We start from the raw sequence: 24,748 nt of genomic DNA, 5'->3' as shown, positions 1-24,748 counted from the left end.
TAGGTTTAGCAGCTGCAAAAGCCACATGGTCCTGTTGTGGATTCACCCTGCAATGTCATGATCTGCTATGCACAAACACTCCACAGGGTGGCAGTAGAGCCATATCTTTATAATGACAAACATTGGGGACCAGTGGCCACTGCCATTGTCTTTGGATAGGCTGAGCTGACATTGATGGACAGCTGCTGTTTTTGGAGGGAACTCATCTCTACTCTATAACGTTGACTTGACTCACAATGTACACGCAAGCACGCACGCACACGCGCACACACACACGACACACACATTCCGAAGCAGTGAGATCCCCTAGATAAATATACATTGTGCCTTGGTGGTCTGGTCAGCCGGCTATGTGATGACTCAGGATCACGATGATAGTAAACGCTCACAGGGAGTTTCTAGAACACAGGCAGCGACTCCATGTGCCTGGAGTGACAGACAAAACAGTGTCATGCATTCTAGTTCAATGTGTCATATATATATATACGCCAGGAGTGAATACGGTATCTTCCTGCTAGGGGCCGGATGAGGACCATGGAAAGCTATGCGGTTCACTTGGTTCACACAATTTACAATTTACAATTTAGCTCTTAATCCTGAGCGATTTACATTTAGGCAAGAACAAAAGTATGGGAATACATAACATATATAAAATGCATTTATCAAGAAGCATGCGTAAGCTAAGAACGTAACTAGAACATATCTATATAATGACACTATACATATTAACTATACATATATACTATGTAGCCCAGTGGTTATTTCATGCCCTTAGCCTTATTCTTATATTTTAATACATAGTACAAGTCATTCTAAAACAGTTGACTAAGTTAAAAATGTATGCCTTTAATAAAAAGTTGTCTGTTATAAATAGATCTCTAAATAAATAGGTTTTAGTACAAGACTTATGTGTAAAACGATGCATGCCGTTCATAGAAGTTAAAGGGTAAAATGCACAGGAGAGACTGTGGAAAAAACCCAATAACGAGGTGCAATGTTAAACAGGTTTGTTCCAGGGTTAATGAGTTTACTGAGCCAAGAGTAAATGAGACAGTTAACCAGGTACTGGAGTTCTTCATTCTGATTGGTGTATGATCATGTGATGTGTTCTGATTGGGGGTTTCTCAATTGGGTGAAGTGGGGAGGAGAGAGAATATTGAGTGAGTGGAACTTTACTGAACAGTTTTCACCAGAGTGTGTATGACCTGACACAGGTTGACATGAGACAGAAGTGAAGTGGAAGTTTTCTGATAGTTTGATGCACAGTGCATGATTCTTGTGTCTGTTTTGTTTGAGTGAGTTATAAGAAGTCTTAAGTGAGTGGTAAAGTAACATGTGCTTGGACTGAGTGAAGAAAGCGTGTAGTTTCTCAACAAGAGGAGACTTTTGCTCATTCTAAAAGACTGTGTTTTGGAGTGTGTTCCTGACGAGGATTCAACGTTCCTGCAGTCTGCTCGGCTTCATCACATCTCACCACCTCACGAACTGTTCTACAGATCTGACAAAGAACTGTGAGTAGGACTTTTGCTCAACATCAACAAGGACTCGAGCAACTTAGTAAGCGAGATTTAATCAAAGCCCAAGACCGAGACTCGCTCATCTCACCTGTAAAACAAGCTGTCAAAGATGGACAGATGTTGAGTTCCGTCAAGGGTGGTGGCCCAGACGTAACATTGTTAAGGAGAGAAGGCCCAAAGCTGCGGATCAGGGGAGACCTACTCCACAGAGTGATAAAGAATCAATCTGGACAAGAACTGCAACAGCTTGTACTACCAAAGGAGTACATACCAGCAGTACTAGCATCCTTGCATGATGAGTCTGGACATTTAGGAGTAGAGAAAACCACAGAGCTGCTTAGACAAAGATTTTACTGGCCTAAGATGGCTAATGAGATTGATCAGTACATCAAGAATTGCTGCCGATGCATAGCACGCAAGACTGTTCCCCAGCGTGCTGCACCCTTGGAGCAAATCACCAGCAAAGGACCACTTGAACTGGTATGCATTGACTTTCTGTCACTTGAGCCAGAATCCCAGGGCATGTCAAGCATATTAGTAGTGACTGATCATTTCACGCGCTATGCGCAAGCATTTCCCTCGAAAGACCAGAAGGCCACAACGGTAGCCAAGATTCTCTGTGAGAAATACTTCATCCATTATGGTCTTCCCGCCAGGATACATTCTGACCAGGGCCGTGATTTTGAAAGCCAACTAATCAAAGAGCTACTGGGAATGTTGGGGATCAGGAAATCACGAACGACTCCTTACCACCCCCAGGGAGACCCTCAGCCAGAGAGGTTCAACCGTACTCTCCTCTCCATGCTGGGGACTATGGATCCCAAACGGAAACAGAAATGGAGTCAGCACATAAGCCAAATGGTGCATGCTTATAACAGCACCAGGAATGAAGCCACAGGATACTCGCCCTATGCTTTAATGTTTGGACGCGAAGCAAGGTTGCCTGTTGACCTCTGTTTTGGCGTTTCTCCTGATGGGGATGCAGAAGTTCAGTACCACCAGTATGTAGCTAAGTTGAGATCTGACCTACGCAACGCATACCAGTTGGCCTCAGAAGCTGCAGGCAGGAACCATCAGAAGAACAAAAGAGCACATGATAAAAGAGTACGAGATCAAGTGTTGGAAGAAGGAGATAGAGTTTTGCTCCGAAACTTTGGATTAACTGGCAAACACAAGTTGCAGGATAAGTGGAGACCTTTAGTGGTCAGTAAGATGCCGAATCTACCAGTTTATACAATTAAGCCGGAAAGAGGAACTGGAAAGGTGAAAAACGGTCCACCGGAATCACCTGCTGCCAATTGGATACTTAATTGGTTCGACTACCAGTCGACACTGATGAACCGGAGCCTGCTCCAAAGGCTGTGACAAGGTCACAAGACAAGCAGACAGTGACCCAGACAGCACAAAGTGATGAAAGATTACCAGATTTGACATCGTCAGACTCGGAGGATGAAGACATGGACATGTCTCAACCAAGAGTTATGGATGGAGACCATGAGATAGGGAATGAGTCTTTGACACTACCCGAACACCCTGTTCAGGAAGTACATCCCATAATTGATGAGTCTCAAGTTACACTTCCTCTAGATGAGGATATGGAAGATGCGATGGCTATAGAACATGCCGTCGCTGAAGTGGAACCTGCAGATGATGCAGTCCCCTTAGACCCTGTGGAGGACAAAGGTCTAGAAAAGGGAGAAGGAATTGATAACCCTCAGTTAACTGTTGTCACTGAAGAGTCCCCACAGAGACTCCCACGGAGGGAGCGGAGACCAGTTGATCGGTTCACTTATGATGAGTTGGGACAACCTTCCACTCAATCCTGGTCCATACTGAGTAAAGGAGCGCTGGTACAGTGCAGTACCAACTTGGATCCAGACCGTTTATGTAACACTGTGTGGTGTCATCCCATGGCCAGATGTCCCGATTGTACTACAAGGAGGAAGAAGCTGCAAATAGTCTAATGCCATGTCATTTGATGAGGACATCAAAATCTAAGAAGGGGGGGGTGTAGCCCAGTGGTTATTTCATGCCCTTAGCCTTATTCTTATATTTTAATACATAGTACAAGTCATTCTAAAACAGTTGACTAAGTTAAAAATGTATGCCTTTAATAAAAAGTTGTCTGTTATAAATAGATCTCTAAATAAATAGGTTTTAGTACAAGACGTATGTGTAAAACGATGCATGCCGTTCATAGCAGTTAAAGGGTAAAATGCACAGGAGAGACTGTGGAAAAAACCCAATAACGAGGTGCAATGTTAAACAGGTGTGTTCCAGGGTTAATGAGTTTACTGAGCCAAGAGTAAATGAGACAGTTAACCAGGTACTGGAGTTCTTCATTCTGATTGGTGTATGATCATGTGATGTGTTCTGATAGGGGGTTTCTCAATTGGGTGAAGTGGGGAGGAGAGAGAATATTGAGTGAGTGGAACTTTACTGAACAGTTTTCACCAGAGTGTGTATGACCTGACACAGGTTGACATGAGACAGAAGTGAAGTGGAAGTTTTCTGATAGTTTGATGCACAGTGCATGATTCTTGTGTCTGTTTTGTTTGAGTGAGTTATAAGAAGTCTTAAGTGAGTGGTAAAGTAACATGTGCTTGGACTGAGTGAAGAAAGCGTGTAGTTTCTCAACAAGAGGAGACTTTTGCTCATTCTAAAAGACTGTGTTTTGGAGTGTGTTCCTGACGAGGATTCGACGTTCCTGCAGTCTGCTCGGCTTCATCACATCTCACCACCTCACGAACTGTTCTACAGATCTGACAAAGAACTGTGAGTAGGACTTTTGCTCAACATCAACAAGGACTCAGGAGGATTAAATCATCATCATAGTTAAAATAGCCAATCTACAAGCTAGAACTCATCTTCTCCCTGCCCACTTCACCAGTCTGGGGTGGCTTAAAGTGGAGGAGAAAGTATCCCAGTTTAAAATGTGCCTTGTTCACAGGATTAGAAATAATGTAGAACCAAGTATTTCAGTGACTACTTTTCTAAAGGTTAGTGATACCCACAGGCACTACACCAGAGGTAGCCCTAATTTTTACAGCAATATGGGAAAATCATCTTTCCTATATTCTGCAGCAGTTCAGTGGAATGACTTGCCTTCCAGCCTTAAGCTGATCAGTTCCTTCGAAAACTTTAAATGCACATTAAAAAGATGGTTGGCTGATAACATGACCTACATTTTTTAAATCCATACTAACCATTTAGATTAGAATAGGTTAAACAAAAAAACAAAAAAATTCTAGTTTGTATTGGTTATTGGTTGGGGTTTTTGTACCTTGTTTGTGTTTTTGTTTCTTGTTATGTCTTTGTCTCCTGCCCCCCTTCCTTCCCCAAAAGGAACAGGGTCAGGGCAAAATACAAATGGTATTTTGTTTGTTTTGTTTTGTTTTGTTACTCCCCATGTCCCCTTTCCCCAAAAGGACCACAATGGAAACAAGCCTAACGGCTTTCTTGTGTCTGTATCCTTTTGAATAAATTTTCAATAACGTTTTCAATCAATCAATCAATCAATCAATCACAACGATGTGTTGATGTAGATCGACTAGTTGAACTATTCAACTGTTTCTTTGTAAGCATTACCAAACGTACTGCACCCCTTTATTGCACTTTACTATTTATTTCTCTATTGTACTCTAGGCCAAACATTTTACTGTAAGTCCAGACACACATCATTCGGGTACATAGCACCCACATTTAATACAGATTTGTCCCTGCGGTCCTCCTTTCTAGTGTTCTATATGATTCAGGTTTGTGATGTGTTCTGATAGGGGGTTTCTCAATTGGGTGAAGTGGGGAGGAGAGAGAATATTGAGTGAGTGGAACTTTACTGAACAGTTTTCACCAGAGTGTGTATGACCTGACACAGGTTGACATGAGACAGAAGTGAAGTGGAAGTTTTCTGATAGTTTGATGCACAGTGCATGATTCTTGTGTCTGTTTTGTTTGAGTGAGTTATAAGAAGTCTTAAGTGAGTGGTAAAGTAACATGTGCTTGGACTGAGTGAAGAAAGCGTGTAGTTTCTCAACAAGAGGAGACTTTTGCTCATTCTAAAAGACTGTGTTTTGGAGTGTGTTCTGTTAGGAGAATATTAATTCTCCTCTTGCTAATATACAATTAATTCTCTATAAATTTTCATTTTAACATGTTGCTCTCATAATGTAAATGCTGACTGCAAATAGCTCTCCAGTGGGCCCCTCCCCTGCCTTTTCACTCCCCTGCCTTCTCCAAGGTCGGGGCTCTGTTAAACTTTGAACGATGAGCAACCAGTTTGAACCAGTTGTTATCTTGTAAATTAGGACTTGTCATGATTAAGACCCACCTACTTGTGGATTCTGTGTCATTCATATAAGCACTGAAAGTGCATTTATTCTTTATGTCTACCCAGCGTCTCGTGTCGAGAGGTTGTGTGGCATCATTTTGTACAATCTTACCATGGAATAAATATACCATCTCAGACCAGACCATTTCTCCAAGAGCTTTTAATTGTCATCGTGTGCATAATTAATCTTGGTCTAACAATTGGCGCGGCGAGCAGAGGTCATCCAGGTCACCGCCCTCCAGGCCCTTCGGGTGTTTTGCCGTCGGCTGACTAACCATCTCGGAGGCTTTCTGCCAACCGGCCCCGGACCGCACATAGAAAACAGCGAGGGGGAGCCGCGTTTCCAAACACCCGGAGGGGCCAGGAGCACAGCGGACTGGATCTCAAAAGAACAAACAAGACATGCACACGGTGAGGTTTTTCTAAAAACTATAAATCTTGTTCCTGTGAATCGGGGGGGAATATTTAAGGTTGTAAAGATAAATTGAGTATTAACTCATATGTCGGGACCGTGTTTACATATGTCGGTCTGAACGGAGGTCCGTTTCAGAGGTTAGTCTAATGGTCTGTAAGCATTCGAGGTAGTGGTGAAACAGAGATTATTCTAAGGTCCGCAAGCATTCGAGGTAGAGGTGCTGCGAAGGTCAGTTTTCTGATGGTTAGTTAATGGTCTGCAAAGCATTCGAGGTAGTGGTGCATAGCAGAGGTTAATCTAAGGTCCGCAAGTGTTCGAGGTAGAGGCACGCGGAGGTCAGTCTTAATATTTAAGGTGTTCTTGACACTTTAAGTGACTGAGGGTATTTATGCTTGTTTAACCCACGGTATAACCAGCCTAGCTAAAGAAATTTAACTAGAAAAGGTCACTGAGATCGTTATCAGTGAGGAATAAAGATGGGCAACCATCGGTCATCATCAAGATTAGGTGATGAGGGACATGAAATAAAACACGGTCCTGTAGTTTTTTTAGCTGTCTGTCTGAATGGTATTTTATGGGTTTTTGACTCACTGGCACTGCTATTGTCATGCAATGGTCGGATAGGGCGTAAAACAGTGAGGGACGCGCTGTATGGGCGTGTTAAAAAGAGCCAAGGGCAATTTATGGGTTTTTCTGAGAAAGGTACACTGAGTGTGAACCAAGTGATTGAACTTGGTGAAAAGCTAACCCAGACAAAGTTAAGTCTCTCTAAGTAAAGAGAGCATAGACAAAGTCAAACAAAATAAAAAGTCCTAAATGTGCAAAGTTGATGCAGAAAGAGGCAGTAACAAGAGAGATACTGGATGAATGTGTAATGTGATCTCCATAAAGAAGTGTTTGCAATGTGGATGAAGGAAGAATGAGTGGATGACGGAGCAGAGCTCAGACAGAGAGAATGATGTGAAAGTGATGTCTAAAATAGAATCAGTGATGGATGAGAATTCGCAACCTCCCTCTTTACATTTTTATGGGAGCCCCTACTCGCATGTGTTTTGTCTGTATCACCTCTGCAGGCACTGCTGCAGATCGACCCAGATCTTGGTTCCCCCCCCCATACCAGCCATTCTACGCCCTGCCTGCCCTGTCCAGCAAAGCAACCAGCATTCCAGCACGAGCAGAGCCCGCAGCCCTCCCCGCTTCACAGCAGCAGTAACCCCTTCACAACCTATGACGGAAATGGACGTGCATCGTTGGGTTAATGCTTCAGCACCCCAAACGATGCCTCTGCACAAAGTGGACAGCAGCAGCCCTGTCAACACACATGCCTGTGACCTCTGCAACCCCACGGCCTCCTACGCCATATCTCCATATCGACGACCCTGCCCACTCTGGAAGAAACACAGTCTGCACAGATGTGGGCTGCCCTCAGCCTATGGACTTGATTCAACTCAATGACGCAGGCGACACCCAACGCTCGTCCTGCACTGACATTTCAGACCCAGTGCTGTCTAAACAGTGACAGTACAAAAGGGCACACCAACATATTCGACTAACAGCCTATAGAGGACTGGCACGGTGCCCCGATCACAGGGCGCCTCACAAACGTATCATCTGCCAGGTGCTGGGCCCACCTCAAATGAACTGTATCCTGACCCATGGGCCCAGCAAGAAGAGGAGGATGAAACCAACGTACCACCGGCCGACATGCAGACAGCTGACGACAACGAGAGTGGTGAAAAGGGAGGTGAAAAGAACCAACAGCAGAATGGAGAGCGGCTTGCCCGTTACTGAGGGGGAACAGAGGTCAGGGCCGCACGGGGAGGGGTCAGGCGACTCCAAGGGAGACCACGGAGACCAGGGATGATGGAGATGACGGGCGCTGGGCCGGATTGTCTGGTGAGGGGAGGCGGACGAGAGAGCTGGGGCCGATGCTGCACTGTGCGTTCAGACGTCGAGTCAGTCACAGGTTAAGGTTATGCACTCCATACACCCACTCAAACACTACATAAACACGCTCCACAAGGCACACATACATCCCCACACAACCTGAGAAATAAAACATGTCCCATGCCGTCACGCAAACAAACATCCTCTGAGCCATTTTCATTGCACTATACCACACTTAAATTGCAATCAAGCAGATCATAATCATGCCTTAAAAACACCACACGCAAACAAATACCCTCTGAAACATGAATCACGACCCCACGCCTCATTTCATTCATACACCCCCTGTGCCATGACAATGCACGACACCACCACTTAAGTCTCACACAGAGAAGATTGTTTTTTATTATTATTACTATGTGTTTTCGAATGTCCCTTGTCCACATATGCCTCACAGTGTTCGTTTATAAACTGCCCATGTATTTTTGACCTGGTGTTCAACTGCAGTTGAGGGAAACAGTACTCAAATGTTTAAAGTAAAAGTATCGATACTGCAAAATAGAGAAAAAGGTACATGTTGTTGGAAAGATGGCGAGAAAGGCCATTTTGTTATGTATTTAATGATGCGTATTTACCAACATGAATATGAAAAGCCCAATACCATAATGTCGGAAGGGGCAGCGTCTTAAAGCTGCTTTTGGAAACTAAGGGGTTAAAACAGAAAACTCCAAATACCATTTTGGCGTGTAGAGCCATAAACTATTAAGATAACCTTTGAGTTATCAACTAATCAATCATCTGGACTCTGGAGGAGTCCCGTTGAGGAGAATTTGTAAGAAGGTAATAGAGTACAAGTACTCAAGCCAGGACTGTAAAACCTCATTAAACAAGTGAATATTAACTTTATCTTTAATGTTAATATGTTAAACTGTAAATCTATATTAATATCTTTTAAGGATGAATACTTTAGAGGAAAACTACAATACATTGGTTGCTGTCCCTGTCTGCAGCCCACTGGGGCACACCCCCCACACTCCTATACAGCAACGATGCCCCCAAGTAGAAAACACACACAAGCAGCATTCTAACTGTTGTCTGTATTTCTGTTCAGTCTGAGTAAAAGTATCAGAGTATACCAGAATACCTTAGAATGAGTTTGACACAGACGATGAAGGCCAGGAGAAAACAATACTTTATCTACCCGCCCGCTGGGGGGAAGAATTAATACTATCTGTTTTACGCTGGGGCAGAAATGAGATGTAAACTCATGGCACACAGGGCAAAGTTATTGGGAACATGTAACCAAATCCCACAAAATAACAGATCTACAATAATTCAAAATTATCCATCACATGTACTCATTTTGAGTTTCAGATGGTTTATACATGAGGTTCCAATGTCCTAAATGTATTGTAATGGTTAAAATATACTACGCTTTGTGATAAATATGAAGCTGGAAGTAACTGAGTTTCAGTATAATGTTAGGTAGTGAAAACTGTGGTTTAAATGTTGACAGAAATGTAGGTGATCAAAGTGTGATTACTACCCTCTCTGGGGCAAATAAATTAATAAATAATGACCATTGTGTCTTTAAGGTAATTAGTAAAATTACATAACATATGTTGCAACTAAAGGGAGGAAGGCCTACAGCTGATTCAAGACACATTTTAACCCCCCATTGTGGTAGGGTACTACCCTACCTATCGATGTGTCAAATTAAATTCATATCTATTCCAGCTGGATGATTCTAAATTAGCTTACACACTGCTACATTTGTGACACGCTCCACAGACATGTTTTCGCACCGGTTATGTTCTTCATAGCCACACGGTGACCATGCTCTGGTGTCTATTATTATTGTTAATATATATGTATATATATCTTTTAGAGTAATTCCCTTGTCTTTCTTGGCTGCCTGTGCGTCAACATGCAGAGCAATATATTAACTGTTATCTCATAGGAGTATAACCCCCCCCACGCATTCCTGTGGGCTGCAGGAAAACTGGACTGACTGAGGGGACCGTGCAGGCGTGCACAGCCGTGACTGACTGGCAGGTTATACCAGGATCTTGACATTTTATTTTGTTTTAATTCTCCAACGCTTACACGTATGGCGCAGGCAACATGTGCTTTCCTTGCTTGTTTTATCACACCATTTGACAGGCGGATGCATGCCGACAGTGGCAGACTTTGATGGGCACGTGATCATGACCGCTCCTTGAAAACTCCCATGTCCTCTCTGCTGACATGGCGTCCACCAACAGACGCAGTTTTTATTTACGGCTTTGGTGTTTTTCTACTTTCCTTTTCGTCCGCTTTGTTGACAAAATGAGAAGATCGCAGCTGTGTCTGCTTGTGAGACAGCTGTACTGATTTCAAATTACTTTCTCTACCAACTCTTGACTTACAGATCCCGTATGCTCACTTCCTGCTTGAGCAGAAGAAACCTACTACATCCAGTATCTATAGGTAGGTATTGATTAGGTAAGTTATGCGCAGGCGTCCACATTATTCCACAGGCATACCACTGGAGCCAACCAGGAGGAAACACCGGAGCAGAGGCCAAACCCTTGGCCTCGGAGCTCATAAGATATTTGTTCTGCTATAACTAAAAGTCTTTTCAGGATGAATATTGCCCTGCCCACCCAGGGGCCACAGCTGTCTGCATCTCCAACCTGATGACCTCATATTCAAGGATATCACCAAGGTTAAAAATCTCTTCCGCGCCCTATTGACCAGCCCATCGGCAGTATGAGCCCCAGAAAGAGAGACATGGAGTCATGCCACACACTACAAAGGATTCGACCCAGGCCTTCCGGTGATTGGCGGCTTCATCGACGAGGAGATTCGTTTCTATTACAACCAACCTGGCCCAGACCCCTGCCCATCCATCCATCTTCAACCGCTCATCCGTAGTCGGGTCGCGGGAGCAACAGCTCCACCAGCTCACCAGTCAAGGAGCTACGATCTGGCTACTGGCTCCCCGACACGGAGGGCCAGAGTAGTGGACACCCCTTAGTGGCCAGGAGGCTGATTCGACGACGAGGTAAAGTTTGCGCTGGAACAACACGACCAGCTGAGGCTTTTTGTCATTGTCTCCAGTTGAGACAGTAGAGCCTTGTTGTCATACACACATAACTGCCTACCTCTGAATGTCTACCGTCTCTACCTCTCATTGGCACAACCTTGCACATGTATACATACACATGCACACCCCCCAACTACCTCTCACTGAACTACCTCTCACTGGCACGTGCGCACACGCACACACGCATGTGCAAGCCTCTACTGCACACGGAAGCACTCGTGCGCTCATTGGATTTCCACACGCACGCCGACCCGGACGGACCGAACCTAACAATATGTCACTGGGATGAATGGTGTACCTTCTAATGTCTTAATTGATGTTTGCATGCATGTCACATGTCCACCTGTAGCTCTGCCTGGATTTGGTATCTTGTTTATCTGGGTTATGTCAAAGGTGATGAGGGAGCGGGCCACATGGCCACAAATGGTGTTTGAGGGTTTTTGATTCAAAGTGATTTCACAAATGGTGTTTGAGGGTTTTTGATTCAAAGTGATTTCACAAATGGTGTTTGAGGGTTTTTGATTCAAAGTGATTTCACAAATGGTGTTTGAGGGTTTTTGATTCAAAGTGATTTCACACATAGGGCAAATTAATGGGCGTCTTCTCGCTAACCGCATGCCAATTTGTTCCGTTTTTTTCCACAGGCCAGACAATGTTGCTGCTCCCGTGTTGTGGGTTCACTGTCTGACTTTAATCTAACTTAATGCTATACTCCTTTCCTTGGTGTTAGACGGGAGACAGGAAGGTCATTGTCTTCACAATGCCAAATCTCCCTGTTTGATATCTGCAAACGGTGTTTGTTTCCCAGGTGGAGATTTACAATGGACTACTGTACGTAATCAGAATTCTCACTATTACCTCCCACTAGGTTCCCGGTCTGAACGAGAATTTGTGTTGGCAGCGGGCTAAAGGGAGGCCTGTTGTCTGGCTGCTGGTGATAAATATGCTGCTAGGGTGATGATTTCATTCGATATAGGAAAACTTGCACTTTGTACGAGGTTGCACCTTTACGTTGGGTACTCTGGTTGTCTTTTGTGTTCCATTTTACATTTGGTTATTGTTCAAGTATTTTGATTGTGATGTATTTTGCTTTGCTTGAAAACGTGTGGGTGTCCTCTCTTGGTAAAATCAGCCTGAAATGTCCAGCTGTGATTGATGTGCTCTTTTGCAACCATTGGGGGGAATTCCACTGATGTGTGTCCTACGGCAATCTCCGTTGTAATTGTATATTCACATTTGATTGTTTAGTTTAAGTTGTTTAAATAAACAAAAGGGAGGATTGTTAGGAGAATATTAATTCTCCTCTTGCTAATATACAATTAATTCTCTATAAATTTTCATTTTAACATGTTGCTCTCATAATGTAAATGCTGACTGCAAATAGCTCTCCAGTGGGCCCCTCCCCTGCCTTTTCACTCCCCTGCCTTCTCCAAGGTCGGGGCTCTGTTAAACTTTGAACGATGAGCAACCAGTTTGAACCAGTTGTTATCTTGTAAATTAGGACTTGTCATGATTAAGACCCACCTACTTGTGGATTCTGTGTCATTCATATAAGCACTGAAAGTGCATTTATTCTTTATGTCTACCCAGCGTCTCGTGTCGAGAGGTTGTGTGGCATCATTTTGTACAATCTTACCATGGAATAAATATACCATCTCAGACCAGACCATTTCTCCAAGAGCTTTTAATTGTCATCGTGTGCATAATTAATCTTGGTCTAACAGTTCCTGACGAGGATTCGACGTTCCTGCAGTCTGCTCGGCTTCATCACATCTCACCACCTCACGAACTGTTCTACAGATCTGACAAAGAACTGTGAGTAGGACTTTTGCTCAACATCAACAAGGACTGAGGAGGATTAAATCATCATCATCACCCCACCATCACCACGATCAGGCCTGCACCGTTGGTTTGTGTGTGTGCGCGTGTGCATGAGTGTGGGCCCACTGTGTGTTTAGACACAGTGTACTTTGTATTTTATCTGCTATTTAGGAATAGTAATCTGATTTTGGTTAAAGTCATGTAAAAGGGATTTTGGTACGGAATCTAAAGATTGTGAGAGTTAGGGTTTTGATATTTTATTTTAAGCCAAGTCAAGAGTGTTTGGTTTCATTGAAGGTAATTAAGGGACTCTACAATAGGTAGAGTTTATTTGGTTTCACTGGTTTAAATAAAGGCTTGTGTCTAATTGGTTATATTACAAGGCCTACAAGGCCTATTGTTGGTTCATTCTAAAAAGGGTTTACCATTCTTGTATTGTATTGTCTACTGTATTGTATATTTCATGTTTTTATTATTTTCTTTACTACTTTAAAAAGGGTTAAACACATTTGTAAAAGCAAATAACTTTATTAACCCTATCAGTAAATCTGATTTACATTTAAAGTGTGGTCTGGTATATTTCTTTAAAATAGGTATACTGAGCTTGTAGATCTGCTAGTTTACAGTTAAAGTCAAGTTATTCAGCCTTGTGGTTTATTCTATAAATACAGGGTTATACAGAGGTTAAGTTAACAAACTCAAACGCCCCGTTATTCCCTTTAAGACGGTACCGGGGTGCTACACTATATGCTATACATATGTACTATGATGTGCTATGACTACATACAATGCAATTATTGTGCTATCTACATGACATGCTATAAGTCTGTTTCAAGTGCTATCTAAGTCTAAAAAGTGCTATCTAAGGGGGTAGGATAAGTGCTATGGGCCATGATGGAGTCACTGTGAGGCCCAATACTTCTAAATCCTGACAGTTTTCTGAAAAACCTATGTTTCTATGTCAGTGGTGCTCAACCTTTTTCATGTCAAGGACCCCCTGTATTTGGCCACCGACCCCCATCTGAAAATATGTAGTTCCAGGGACTCCCCCAGAAGCAAAGATTTGAGTTTAACAACGTTCGCTCTGAAAGAATATATATTCAAAGATTTGCGCCACATTTTCACGATTTAACAAAAATAGCAGATCTACAAGCTCGTAGCACGGCACTCGGTGCCGCGCTATGAGCTTGTAGATCTGCTATTTTTCAATATAGCTAAAGCACAACAGAATGCTTAAAACACCAAAAGGGGTTCCCGCCCAGAATGGGTTAAAAAACATCCTCATTGACTGTACCATCTCACTGGCTAATCCAGCGGACTGATGTCATTGTTTTGGACAATTCACCCTTTGTCAAGCCCCGCCCCCTGCTGGCTAGTCAGTCAGGGACCAATCAGAAGGCTGTCAAATGGTGAATTGGCGTATCAGTGTGGCGAAAACATATAATCCGCCATGATATTGCCTTTCTAGCATGCATGATAGCTATTAGCCGGGGGGCCAGCACCAACAATTTTAGAGGACCTGTTAGGTCCACAGAATGAGAGGTCTGCTCTGCCGGAAAAATATCGCGTATTGGTTGTCTATACCACACCATAGACAACCAATATAAGGCACAATTTCATCATACTTTAAGTAGCATGTGACATGTCAAACTAGGGGGTTTTCATGATTGTGAATCCATTCCAAGCATTAGTTTTGCACGAAAAACACTCCTTGGCCTAAATTCGGCCATATCCAGCAATCCAGCAAATGTGCTGACCTCATCACATTTGTATGACGGCTATTGCCATTTTTAGGCCAAGGAGTGTTTTTCGTGCAAAACGAATGCTTGGAATGGATTCCGAATCATGAAAACCCCCCGGTTTGACATGTCACATGCTACTTAAAGTATGATGACATTTTGCCTTATATTGGTTGTCTATGGTGTGATATACAAAAATGGCCATAACCTTTTTTTCGTGATGTTTCCGGCAGAGCAGACCTCTCATTCTGTGGACCTTAATGACCGCAAGTGAATAGAAAAAACACAAATAGAAAGTATGTCATGACATCACATGTGAATCCTTAACCGTTGAGCTTTTGGGCCTGTGGCTATATTAGGGGCTGAGGTGGAGTCAGTTTGCCTCTCCTCTCCTCTCTGCCTTGTTCTCAGGAGGTCCAACAGTACCTAGCTTGTAGTGCCTGTAGCTCCTCTTCCTTCTTAGCTAGTGTGGTTTTCAGCTCTTCTATCTGGGCCTGGAGCTCGGCTATCTGGTCCTGGAAGTCCGACGTCTCTCCGTCCAGCTTCCGCTTTGCCTTCTCCAGCTCCTGCCGCGTCTTCTCTTCCTTTTTCAGTCGCTCTGCGAGGGAACAAGAAGAGACAAAAGTATCCCAGTTTAAAATGTGCCTTGTTCACAGGATTAGAAATAATGTAGAACCAAGTATTTCAGTGACTACTTTTCTAAAGGTTAGTGATACCCACAGGCACTACACCAGAGGTAGCCCTAATTTTTACAGCAATATGGGAAAATCATCTTTCCTATATTCTGCAGCAGTTCAGTGGAATGACTTGCCTTCCAGCCTTAAGCTGATCAGTTCCTTCGAAAACTTTAAATGCACATTAAAAAGATGGTTGGCTGATAACATGACCTACATTTTTTAAATCCATACTGACCTTTTAGATTAGAATATGTTAAACAAAAAAACAAAAAAAATCTAGTTTGTATTGGTTATTGGTTGGGTTTTTTGTACCTTGTTTGTGTTTTTGTTTCTTGTTATGTCTTTGTCTCCTGCCCCCCTTCCTTCCCCAAAAGGAACAGGGTCAGGGCAAAATACAAATTGTATTTTGTTTGTTTTGTTTTGTTACTCCCCATGTCCCCTTTCCCCAAAAGGACCACAACGGAAACAAGCCTAACGGCTTTCTTGTGTCTGTATCCTTTTGAATTAATTTTCAATAAAGTTTTCAATCAATCAATCAATCAATCAATCACAACGATGTGTTGATGTAGATCGACTAGTTGAACTATTCAACTGTTTCTTTGTAAGCATTACCAAACGTACTGCACCCCTTTATTGCACTATTTATTTCTCTATTGTACTCTAGGCCAAACATTTGACTGTAAGTCCAGACACACATCATTCGGGTACATAGCACCCACATTTAATACAGATTTGTCCCTGCGGTCCTCCTTTCTAGTGTTCTATATGATTCAGGTTTAGAAAGTGAAATTAAACTACTCCTTAGTTAACGGTTTAAGATTTTCGGTCTCGTCGGCTAAACAGGGGGGGGAACATTTTCGATGACGTCCCACTGTTGCGCAACATCGAATGTTTACACAACAGGCGCTCCTAGCCTGTGGAGCGATGCGATCGTTTTTTTGTGGCTTTCGCCTTTATTTTATATTTTTTATGGAGGGACAGACAGTAGGCTGACAGGAAATGGGGAGAGAGATGGGGGGGGAAGACATGCAGTAAAGGCCGTCGGGATCGGGAGTCGAACCCGCGGCACACTGCCAGACTGGATTACCAGCCAAGGTGCCTGGACCATTGAGCCATGGCCCAGGCCGATGCGATTGTTTTTGATATCCTTAATCTCCGTCCTGTTAATCAATCTCCGTCCAGAGTGTACTAATTAACAGGACGGAGACCTCTCAACTCTTCTCAAGAACCCCCTGTGGTCACTGCGTTTAAGTTCGCTTTAGACACTTTAGACTTGTCGCCTACCTTCCAGGTCGACCATCATCATCTCCTGCTTGTTCTTCACCTTGCCCAGGTTCTTGGCCTTCTCCTCTTCCTCAGCCAACGTGGAGGTCATCTCATTGATGCGGTCGTCTAGCAGCTTCTTCTCCTGAAGGGGGAACAAAGGAAAGATGGCACTGACTGTTTCAAAAAGTGAATGTACATAGAAATTCACTTCTAGTCATTTTTGACTAGTTGCATAGTTTACTAGTCGACTAGTTGTTTAACTACCTATTGTGTAAAAAAAAAAAAGGTCTTTAAATAAATACTTTTTGAAATGTCTATGAGGAAAACATGAACAGGGATTCATTTCCTGGGCCCTGATAGGGGGACTGCAACGCTATAGCATAATGTTTAAAACACCAAACGGAGTTCCCGTCCAGAATGGGTTTTAAAGTGACGTGATGAGTAGGCCCAAAGTGTTCTTGGATCCGTCTCACCTTCTGGAACTTGGAGTTCTGGTCCTCCAGGAGCAGAATGTCCTCTTCATACTTCTTCATCTTGGCCTCGGCGGTCACCTTCTCCAACTGCAGCTTCTGCCGGGCGGCCTCCTCTTCATCCAGCTGTTCCTCCAGGTCCTACAAACACACGCACACGCACACATACTGTTCTTCTAGGTCCTACAAACACACTGTATACTGTTCCTCCAGGTCCTACAAACACACTGTATACTGTTCCTCCAGGTCCTACAAACACACACATACTGTTCTTCTATGTCCTACAAACACACTGTATACTGTTCCTCCAGGTCCTACAAACACACACATACTGTTCTTCTATGTCCTACAAACACACTGTATACTGTTCCTCCAGGTCCTACAAACACACTGTATACTGTTCCTCCAGGTCCTACAAACACACACATACTGTTCTTCTATGTCCTACAAACACACTGTATACTGTTCCTCCAGGTCCTACAAACACACTGTATACTGTACCTCCAGGTCCTACAAACACACTGTATACTGTACCTCCAGGTCCTACAAACACACTGTATTCTGTACCTCCAGGTCCTACAAACACACACATACTGTTCTTCTATGTCCTATACTGTTCTTCTAGGTCCTACAAACACACACACATACTGTTCTTCTATGTCCTACAAACACACACACACACACTGTTCCTCTAGGTCCTACAAACACACACTTGATTTTGTAAAACTATGACGAAAGATGTTCGTCGGCTAGCTTTTTTCACTGACGAAAACTAAATGAAAACTTAGCTACGATGCCAAAAACTAAGTTTTAGGAAGGGACTAGTGGACAAGAGATCGTATAATAAAATACATACAGCCGATCTCTGTATAGATCGGCTATTTTCAAATTGCCGAAATGTATATAATAGGGCTAAGTGGTTAATGTATGTTTTGTAATAATAATAATAATCAAAAACTACAAAGTAACTAGTAACTAAAGTTGTCAAATATTTATTGTCAAATATAGTACAATATTTGCCTCTGAGAGAGAAAGTACAAACACTGTACTTAAGTAAATGTACTCTTCTCCACCACTCCCAGAACACAGCATACATACAGTACCTGAATGTGTGACTGCATCTTCTTCTTCTCGTTCTGCAGGCCCTGGCTCCTCTCCTCCTCCTCCTCCACCCTGGACTCCAGGTCATGGAGGATCTCCTCCAGCTCCTGCTTCTTGGCGGCCAGACGGGCCCTCATCTCCTCGGCCTCGGCAAACAGCTCCGTCTCGGCCTGGAGCTGCTCCGCCAGGATGTTCTTCTCTTCCACCAGCTACAGGAGCAGAGCAGAGGCCAGACGTCACACTATACAACAGTCTCAGTGTGTGTGTGTGTGTGTGTGTGTGTGTGTGTGTGTGTGTGTGTGTGTGTGTGTGTGTGTGTGTGTGTGTGTGTGTGTGTGTGTGTGTGTGTGTGCGCGCGGGCATGCAGGAGTGCATGCATGCGTGTGTTAACAGCTCCCATGTTCCATTCGGCTTGCAGGTCAATAACACAACTGGCGCCGGATCAATGAACTAGCCTACTAAAAATAAAGTGACCTATAATGTGACGCGTATCTACAATACATATCGTATGCGTATCTATTCCATGAATGCGGCAGCCCAGGCAGGTTCAAATTATGTATATGGACATACCAAATATAGCCTCGTCTACAGTAATTAGTAGTTAATTGGCTATAAGCCAACAAATATGCCTGCAAAATCAGTCAAACTTAACCAGTGATATCCTACTCCTAGCCCATACATGGGCAACTGGCGGCTCGGGGGCCACATGCGGCCCCCACCTTGACTTAATGTGGCCCTCAGGTTAATGATTTCAGCTGTTACAATTCCAAACATGCAAACATGACCCGCTTTAATTACTTCAGTCTAAATTAGTAGCTTAATGAATGAGTAGTATTAAAATGTTATTGTCTTGTCCAATGTATTTGTTTAGTTCATAAAGTTAACATAACTATATAATTAAAGGCATTTGAAATTAAATAAAAAATGTTACTTTTCAGGATTTCTAATTCTAAAGTAGCAAAAAAATACCTGAACTACAAGCTCAAAACGCATTGCACTGTGATGCATTTTGAGCTTGTAGATTTTTGTTGTTTTTGCTACAACAGTAATATGCAATGTGGCCCTCTGGAGTGAGTGTGGAACTATAGTGGCCCTCTGGAGTGAGTGTGGAACTATAGTGGCCCTCTGGAGTGGGTGTGGAACTATAGTGGCCCTCTGGAGTGGGTGTGGAACTATAGTGGCCCTCTGGAGTGAGTGTGGAACTATAGTGGCCCTCTGGAGTGGGTGTGGAACTATAGTGGCCCTCTGGAGTGAGTGTGGAACTATAGTGGCCCTCTGGAGTGGGTGTGGAACTATAGAGCGTCGCAGTCCCGCCCCCTACCATGGACCAGGAAATGATTCTCCGTTCATTTTCCTCATAGACATTTCAGAAAGTATTTATTTAAAGACGTTTACGCCGCGGACAAAGCCAACTCGAGTCGTGACAAATCATGACAACAAACACAATTTTTGGGGGCGAAAAAATAATTAGAAAGAAGAAAAAAACGGCAGGTTACAACACTTTTTTGTTGTTTTTCTTCTTTGTAATTATTTGTTTGGTCCAAAATATTGTTTGTGTTGTCATGAGTTGTCACGACTCGAGTTGGCTTTGTCCGTAGCGTAACCGTCTTTAAATAAATACTTTTTGAAATGTCTATGGGAAAAATGCATTGGGATTCATTTCCTGGTGTGGAACTATAGTGGCCCTCTGGAGTGAGTGTGGAACTATAGTGGCCCTCTGGAGTGAGTGTGGAACTATAGTGGCCCTCTGGAGTGAGTGGGGAACTATAGTGGCCCTCTGGAGTGATGTGGAACTATAGTGGCCCTCTGGAGTGAGTGTGGAACTATAGTGGCCCTCTGGAGTGAGCGTGGAAATATAGTGGCCCTCTGGAGTGAGCGTGGAAATATAGTGGCCCTCTGGAGTGAGTGTGGAACTATAGTGGCCCTCTGGAGTGAGTGTGGAACTATAGTGGCCCTCTGGAGTGAGTGTGGAACTATAGTGGCCCTCTGGAGTGAGTGGGGAACTATAGTGGCCCTCTGGAGTGAGTGGGGAACTATAGTGGCCCTCTGGAGTGATGTGGAACTATAGTGGCCCTCTGGAGTGAGTGTGGAACTATAGTGGCCCTCTGGAGTGAGCGTGGAAATATAGTGGCCCTCTGGAGTGAGTGTGGAACTATAGTGGCCCTCTGGAGTGAGTGTGGAACTATAGTGGCCCTCTGGAGTGAGTGTGGAACTATAGTGGCACGCTGGAGTGAGTGTACGGAACTATAGTGGCTCTCTGGAGTGAGTGTACGGAACTATAGTGGCCCTCTAGAGTGAGTGTACGGAACTATAGTGGCCCTCTGGAGTGGATGTGGAACTATATAGTGGCCCTCTGGAGTGAGTGTGGAACTATAGTGGCCCTCTGGAGTGAGTGTGGAACTATAGTGGCCCTCTGGAGTGAGTGTACGGAACTATAGTGGCCCTCTGGAGTGGATGTGGAACTATATAGTGGCCCTCTGGAGTGAGTGTGGAACTATAGTGGCCCTCTGGAGTGAGTGTGGAACTATAGTGGCCCTAACCATCGTCAAAGTTGCCCACTCCTGTCCTAGCCGATATATGCATGCAGATTTTGAAGTATATATAGTATAATACGTATATATAATATGGACACTGTAGCTCTCCAGAGGGTGGGTGTGGTTGGAAGTTGGGACTGACCTGCTGGTGTTTCCTCTCCATCTCCACCAGCTCTCCCTCCACCTTGCTTTGCTTCTCCTTGACTTTGACCAGCTCTTCATCTTTGGCCTGCATCTCCTCCTCCTGCCGCGTCACCTGCAGCAGTGGCTTCACCTAGGTGGGACAACACACAGAGAGGAACTTAATTATTATTAGTATTTAGGCATGTAACGATATATCGTATATCGATATATATATCGATATTAATCCCGACGATATGAATCGATGTAATACAATTTAAAAAATGATTTTTAGGGGGGCTAGTGAAGTATGGTGTGTGTGATATGTAATGTGAACTTTAATCATATTCCATCATATTCAAGTTATTTTGGAGAGAAATGAGACACTTTCAGTAGAAGTAGCAGCACTGTAGAGGGGAGCTGGGTGTGACTGTGCCCAGGTGATGGTCGTTGATGCTCATTAATACATCAAGGAAGGCAATTATGTTTCTGCACTGTCAAAAGTAATGCTAATTATTTTGCAATGTAGTTAAATAAAATAAATCGGGACGTGGCTCTGTATCGACAGCCAGTCACTCACATATTTGTTTCAGTCTGTTTCTAGCTAAAATGCAGCAGTAACATTAACGTTTTCTCGCAGTCAGTTCATCTTATATGAGGATCCCCCTATGCCATAGGGGGATGATGGATCCCATTTGTATTATAATCCCCATACTATAGGGCCTATGGGGATTATAATACAAATAAAAAAATACACAAACCCGTAGACTTAGTGCTCTCTAGCGATATTGAGGTCAGACTTTGGTGCTCTATTATTCATTTATTATTACTTGCGCAAGCAGAGCGCGCAAGTACTGTAATGGCCTGCGTATGCCGGTCGTACTGTATGTCGGTGTTGTCCTTGTGTGCAAGGTGCAAGTTGGAATATGATGGAATAGCCTCCCCGGTCACTGTCTAAGCTCTAAGGGAAAGTCCCACTTTGTGTGCACTTTTAAAGCACAACTAAAACAATGGTTAATTTAAAAATGTCTCAAACATGTGATCATTGATACATTTTAAAGTAAATGTGTGCGCACGCACGCACGCACGCACGCACGCACGCACGCACGCACGCACGCACGCACGCACGCACGCACGCACGCACGCACGCACGCACGCACGCACGCACACACACACACACACACACACACCTTCGTGAAGAGTCTCCACCACTGCCAGTGGCGTAGCTTCAGGTAAGCGAAACAGTTCCTCTGCAGAACCTTCAGGGCGCTGAGCTGCTGCTGCTTCTTAGCGAAGGCCCTGCAGCCACACATGGAGACAGGAGCAGGACAGACACGGGGCAGGGAGACAGGAGCAGGACAGACACAGGACAGGGAGACAGGAGCAGGGCAGACACAGGACAGGGAGACAGGAGCAGGGCAGACACAGGACAGGGAGACAGGAGCAGGGCAGACACAGGACAGGGAGACAGGAGCAGGGCAGACACAGGACAGGGAGACAGGAGCAGGGCAGACACAGGACAGGGAGACAGGAGCAGGGCAGACACAGGACAGGGAGACAGGAGCAGGGCAGACACAGGACAGGGAGACAGGAGCAGGGCAGACACAGGACAGGGAGACAGGAGCAGGACAGACACAGGACAGGGAGACAGGAGCAGGGCAGACACAGGACAGGGAGACAGGAGCAGGACAGACACAGGACAGGGAGACAGGAGCAGGACAGACAGGACAGGGAGACATGAGCAGGGCAGACACAGGACAGGGAGACAGGAGCAGGACAGACACAGGACAGGGAGACAGGAGCAGGACAGACACAGGACAGGGAGACAGGAGCAGGACAGACACAGGACAGGGAGACAGGAGCAGGACAGACACAGGACAGGGAGACAGGAGCAGGACAGACACAGGACAGGGAGACAGGAGCAGGACAGACACAGGACAGGGAGACAGGAGCAGGACAGACACAGGACAGGGAGACAGGAGCAGGACAGACACGGGGCAGGGAGACAGGAGCAGGGCAGACACAGGACAGGGAGACAGGAGCAGGACAGACACAGGACAGGGAGACAGGAGCAGGGCAGACACAGGACAGGGAGACAGGAGCAGGACAGACAGGACAGGGAGACAGGAGCAGGACAGACACAGGACAGGGAGACAGGAGCAGGACAGACACAGGACAGGGAGACAGGAGCAGGACAGACACAGGACAGGGAGACAGGAGCAGGGCAGACACAGGACAGGGAGACAGGAGCAGGACAGACACAGGACATGGATACATGAGCAGGGCAGACACAGGACAGGGAGACAGGAGCAGGACAGACACAGGACAGGGAGACAGGAGCAGGACAGACACAGGACAGGGAGACAGGAGCAGGGCAGACACAGGGCAGGGAGACAGGAGCAGGACAGACACAGGACATGGAGACAGGAGCAGGACAGACACAGGACAGGGAGACAGGAGCAGGGCAGACACAGGACAGGGAGACAGGAGCAGGACAGACACGGGACAGGGAGACAGGAGCAGGGCAGACACAGGACAGGGAGACAGGAGCAGGACAGACACAGGACAGGGAGACAGGAGCAGGGCAGACACGGGACAGGGAGACAGGAGCAGGACAGAACACTGTGTGTTAAGTTGACTCCAACCTTTTTAGTAGCTTACTAGAAGCAATAATATGTCAATATGCCAAAAATAAATCGGTTGATCCAACCGATTGGTCCAAAAAAACATACACCTTGTGCAGCACGTGGAACCGGCCGGTTGCCTAAATAGTTTGAGATTTATAGATTTTGGGGCATAAATAATATATTAGAAGCTTTTTTTAATCAAGAATTGATCAATGTTACTATATTCCACAGACTGTACACTGTACAAAAAAAAGCTTTTTTGGGGGTTTTTTTTCTCCAAAAGGGCACATTGCTGTCCAGAGGGCCAGGGCAGGTGGTGCTCTAGCACAGGGGTTCTCAACGTTTTGATCCGGGGACCCCCATAAATGCTTTGGCCGTGTCTCGTGACCCCCGCCCCGCCCCCCTCCCCACCCCCAATACAAATTGCCCGCTACAATAACCATAATAATAGTGAAAATACATCATGAATAAATACTGAAACCAGATATAATCATTAAGGAAAGTTTATGCATGTACTATGTGTACTATGTCAAGTTTGTAAACTCTTCATTTCTCTAATTTGGGGACCCCCCCAAAATTATTTGGCGACCCCCCCCGGGGGGTCGCGACCCACGGGTTGAGAACCCCTGCCCTAGCACCCCCAAGTGTCTATCTGTGCACGCCACTGTGTGCATGGACTCATACTTGCGTGCCAGGTATCCCCGACAGGCGGCCTGGAAGTAGATGATGATGTCAGTGATCTTCAGGTCTCGCTCCTCCTCCAGGTGTGCCAGGACTCCGGCCCGGAAGAAGATCTTACTCTGGCCAATACGGAACAAGTTGAGGTCCAGCTCCAGAGCGCGGATCTATACAGAGGACGGACGGATGGACGGGGAGGGATGGGCAGGGAATAGGGATGAGATGTGTTAATGAACCCATTTAGACCTGAGGACGATTCTACAAATGTCTTCCAAATCATGACAGTTTTCTGATAAACCTCTGTTTCTATGTCAGTGGTTCTCAAGGACCCCTAGAAGGACCCCTAGAATTACATGTAATTGGCCTCCAACGTTAACCCCCATCTCAAAATATGTTGTTCCAGCCAGGGACCCCCCAGAAGCAAAGATTTGAGTTAAAAATGTTCGCTCTGAAAGGATATAGCCTTATATTCCAAATTTGA

At 44.8% G+C, this 24,748-nt stretch overlaps 1 protein-coding gene across 1 annotated transcript in view; it reads right to left on the bottom strand.

Annotated features, from left to right (window-relative positions):
• LOC306937627 (myosin-10-like) overlaps positions 1 to 24,748 on the bottom strand; it is a 198,123-nt gene that overhangs the window by 25,602 nt on the left and 147,773 nt on the right. Inside the window, exons 20-26 of the mRNA XM_079521502.1 lie at positions 24,274 to 24,434; positions 22,153 to 22,261; positions 20,985 to 21,116; positions 18,311 to 18,517; positions 17,211 to 17,348; positions 16,756 to 16,879; positions 15,221 to 15,392 (exon numbers count right to left, since the gene is read on the bottom strand). Of these exons, the coding sequence (XP_079377628.1) occupies positions 15,221 to 15,392; positions 16,756 to 16,879; positions 17,211 to 17,348; positions 18,311 to 18,517; positions 20,985 to 21,116; positions 22,153 to 22,261; positions 24,274 to 24,434 (1,043 nt within the window). The remainder of the gene's footprint in view (positions 1 to 15,220; positions 15,393 to 16,755; positions 16,880 to 17,210; positions 17,349 to 18,310; positions 18,518 to 20,984; positions 21,117 to 22,152; positions 22,262 to 24,273; positions 24,435 to 24,748) is intronic.

The sequence above is a fragment of the Electrona antarctica genome (assembly GCF_951216825.1).
Source record: "Electrona antarctica genome assembly, chromosome: 14".
In the NCBI taxonomy this organism is placed as follows: domain Eukaryota; kingdom Metazoa; phylum Chordata; class Actinopteri; order Myctophiformes; family Myctophidae; genus Electrona; species Electrona antarctica.
The sequence above is the reverse complement of the archived record's forward strand: the minus strand, read 5'-3'. Positions and strand labels throughout refer to the sequence as shown.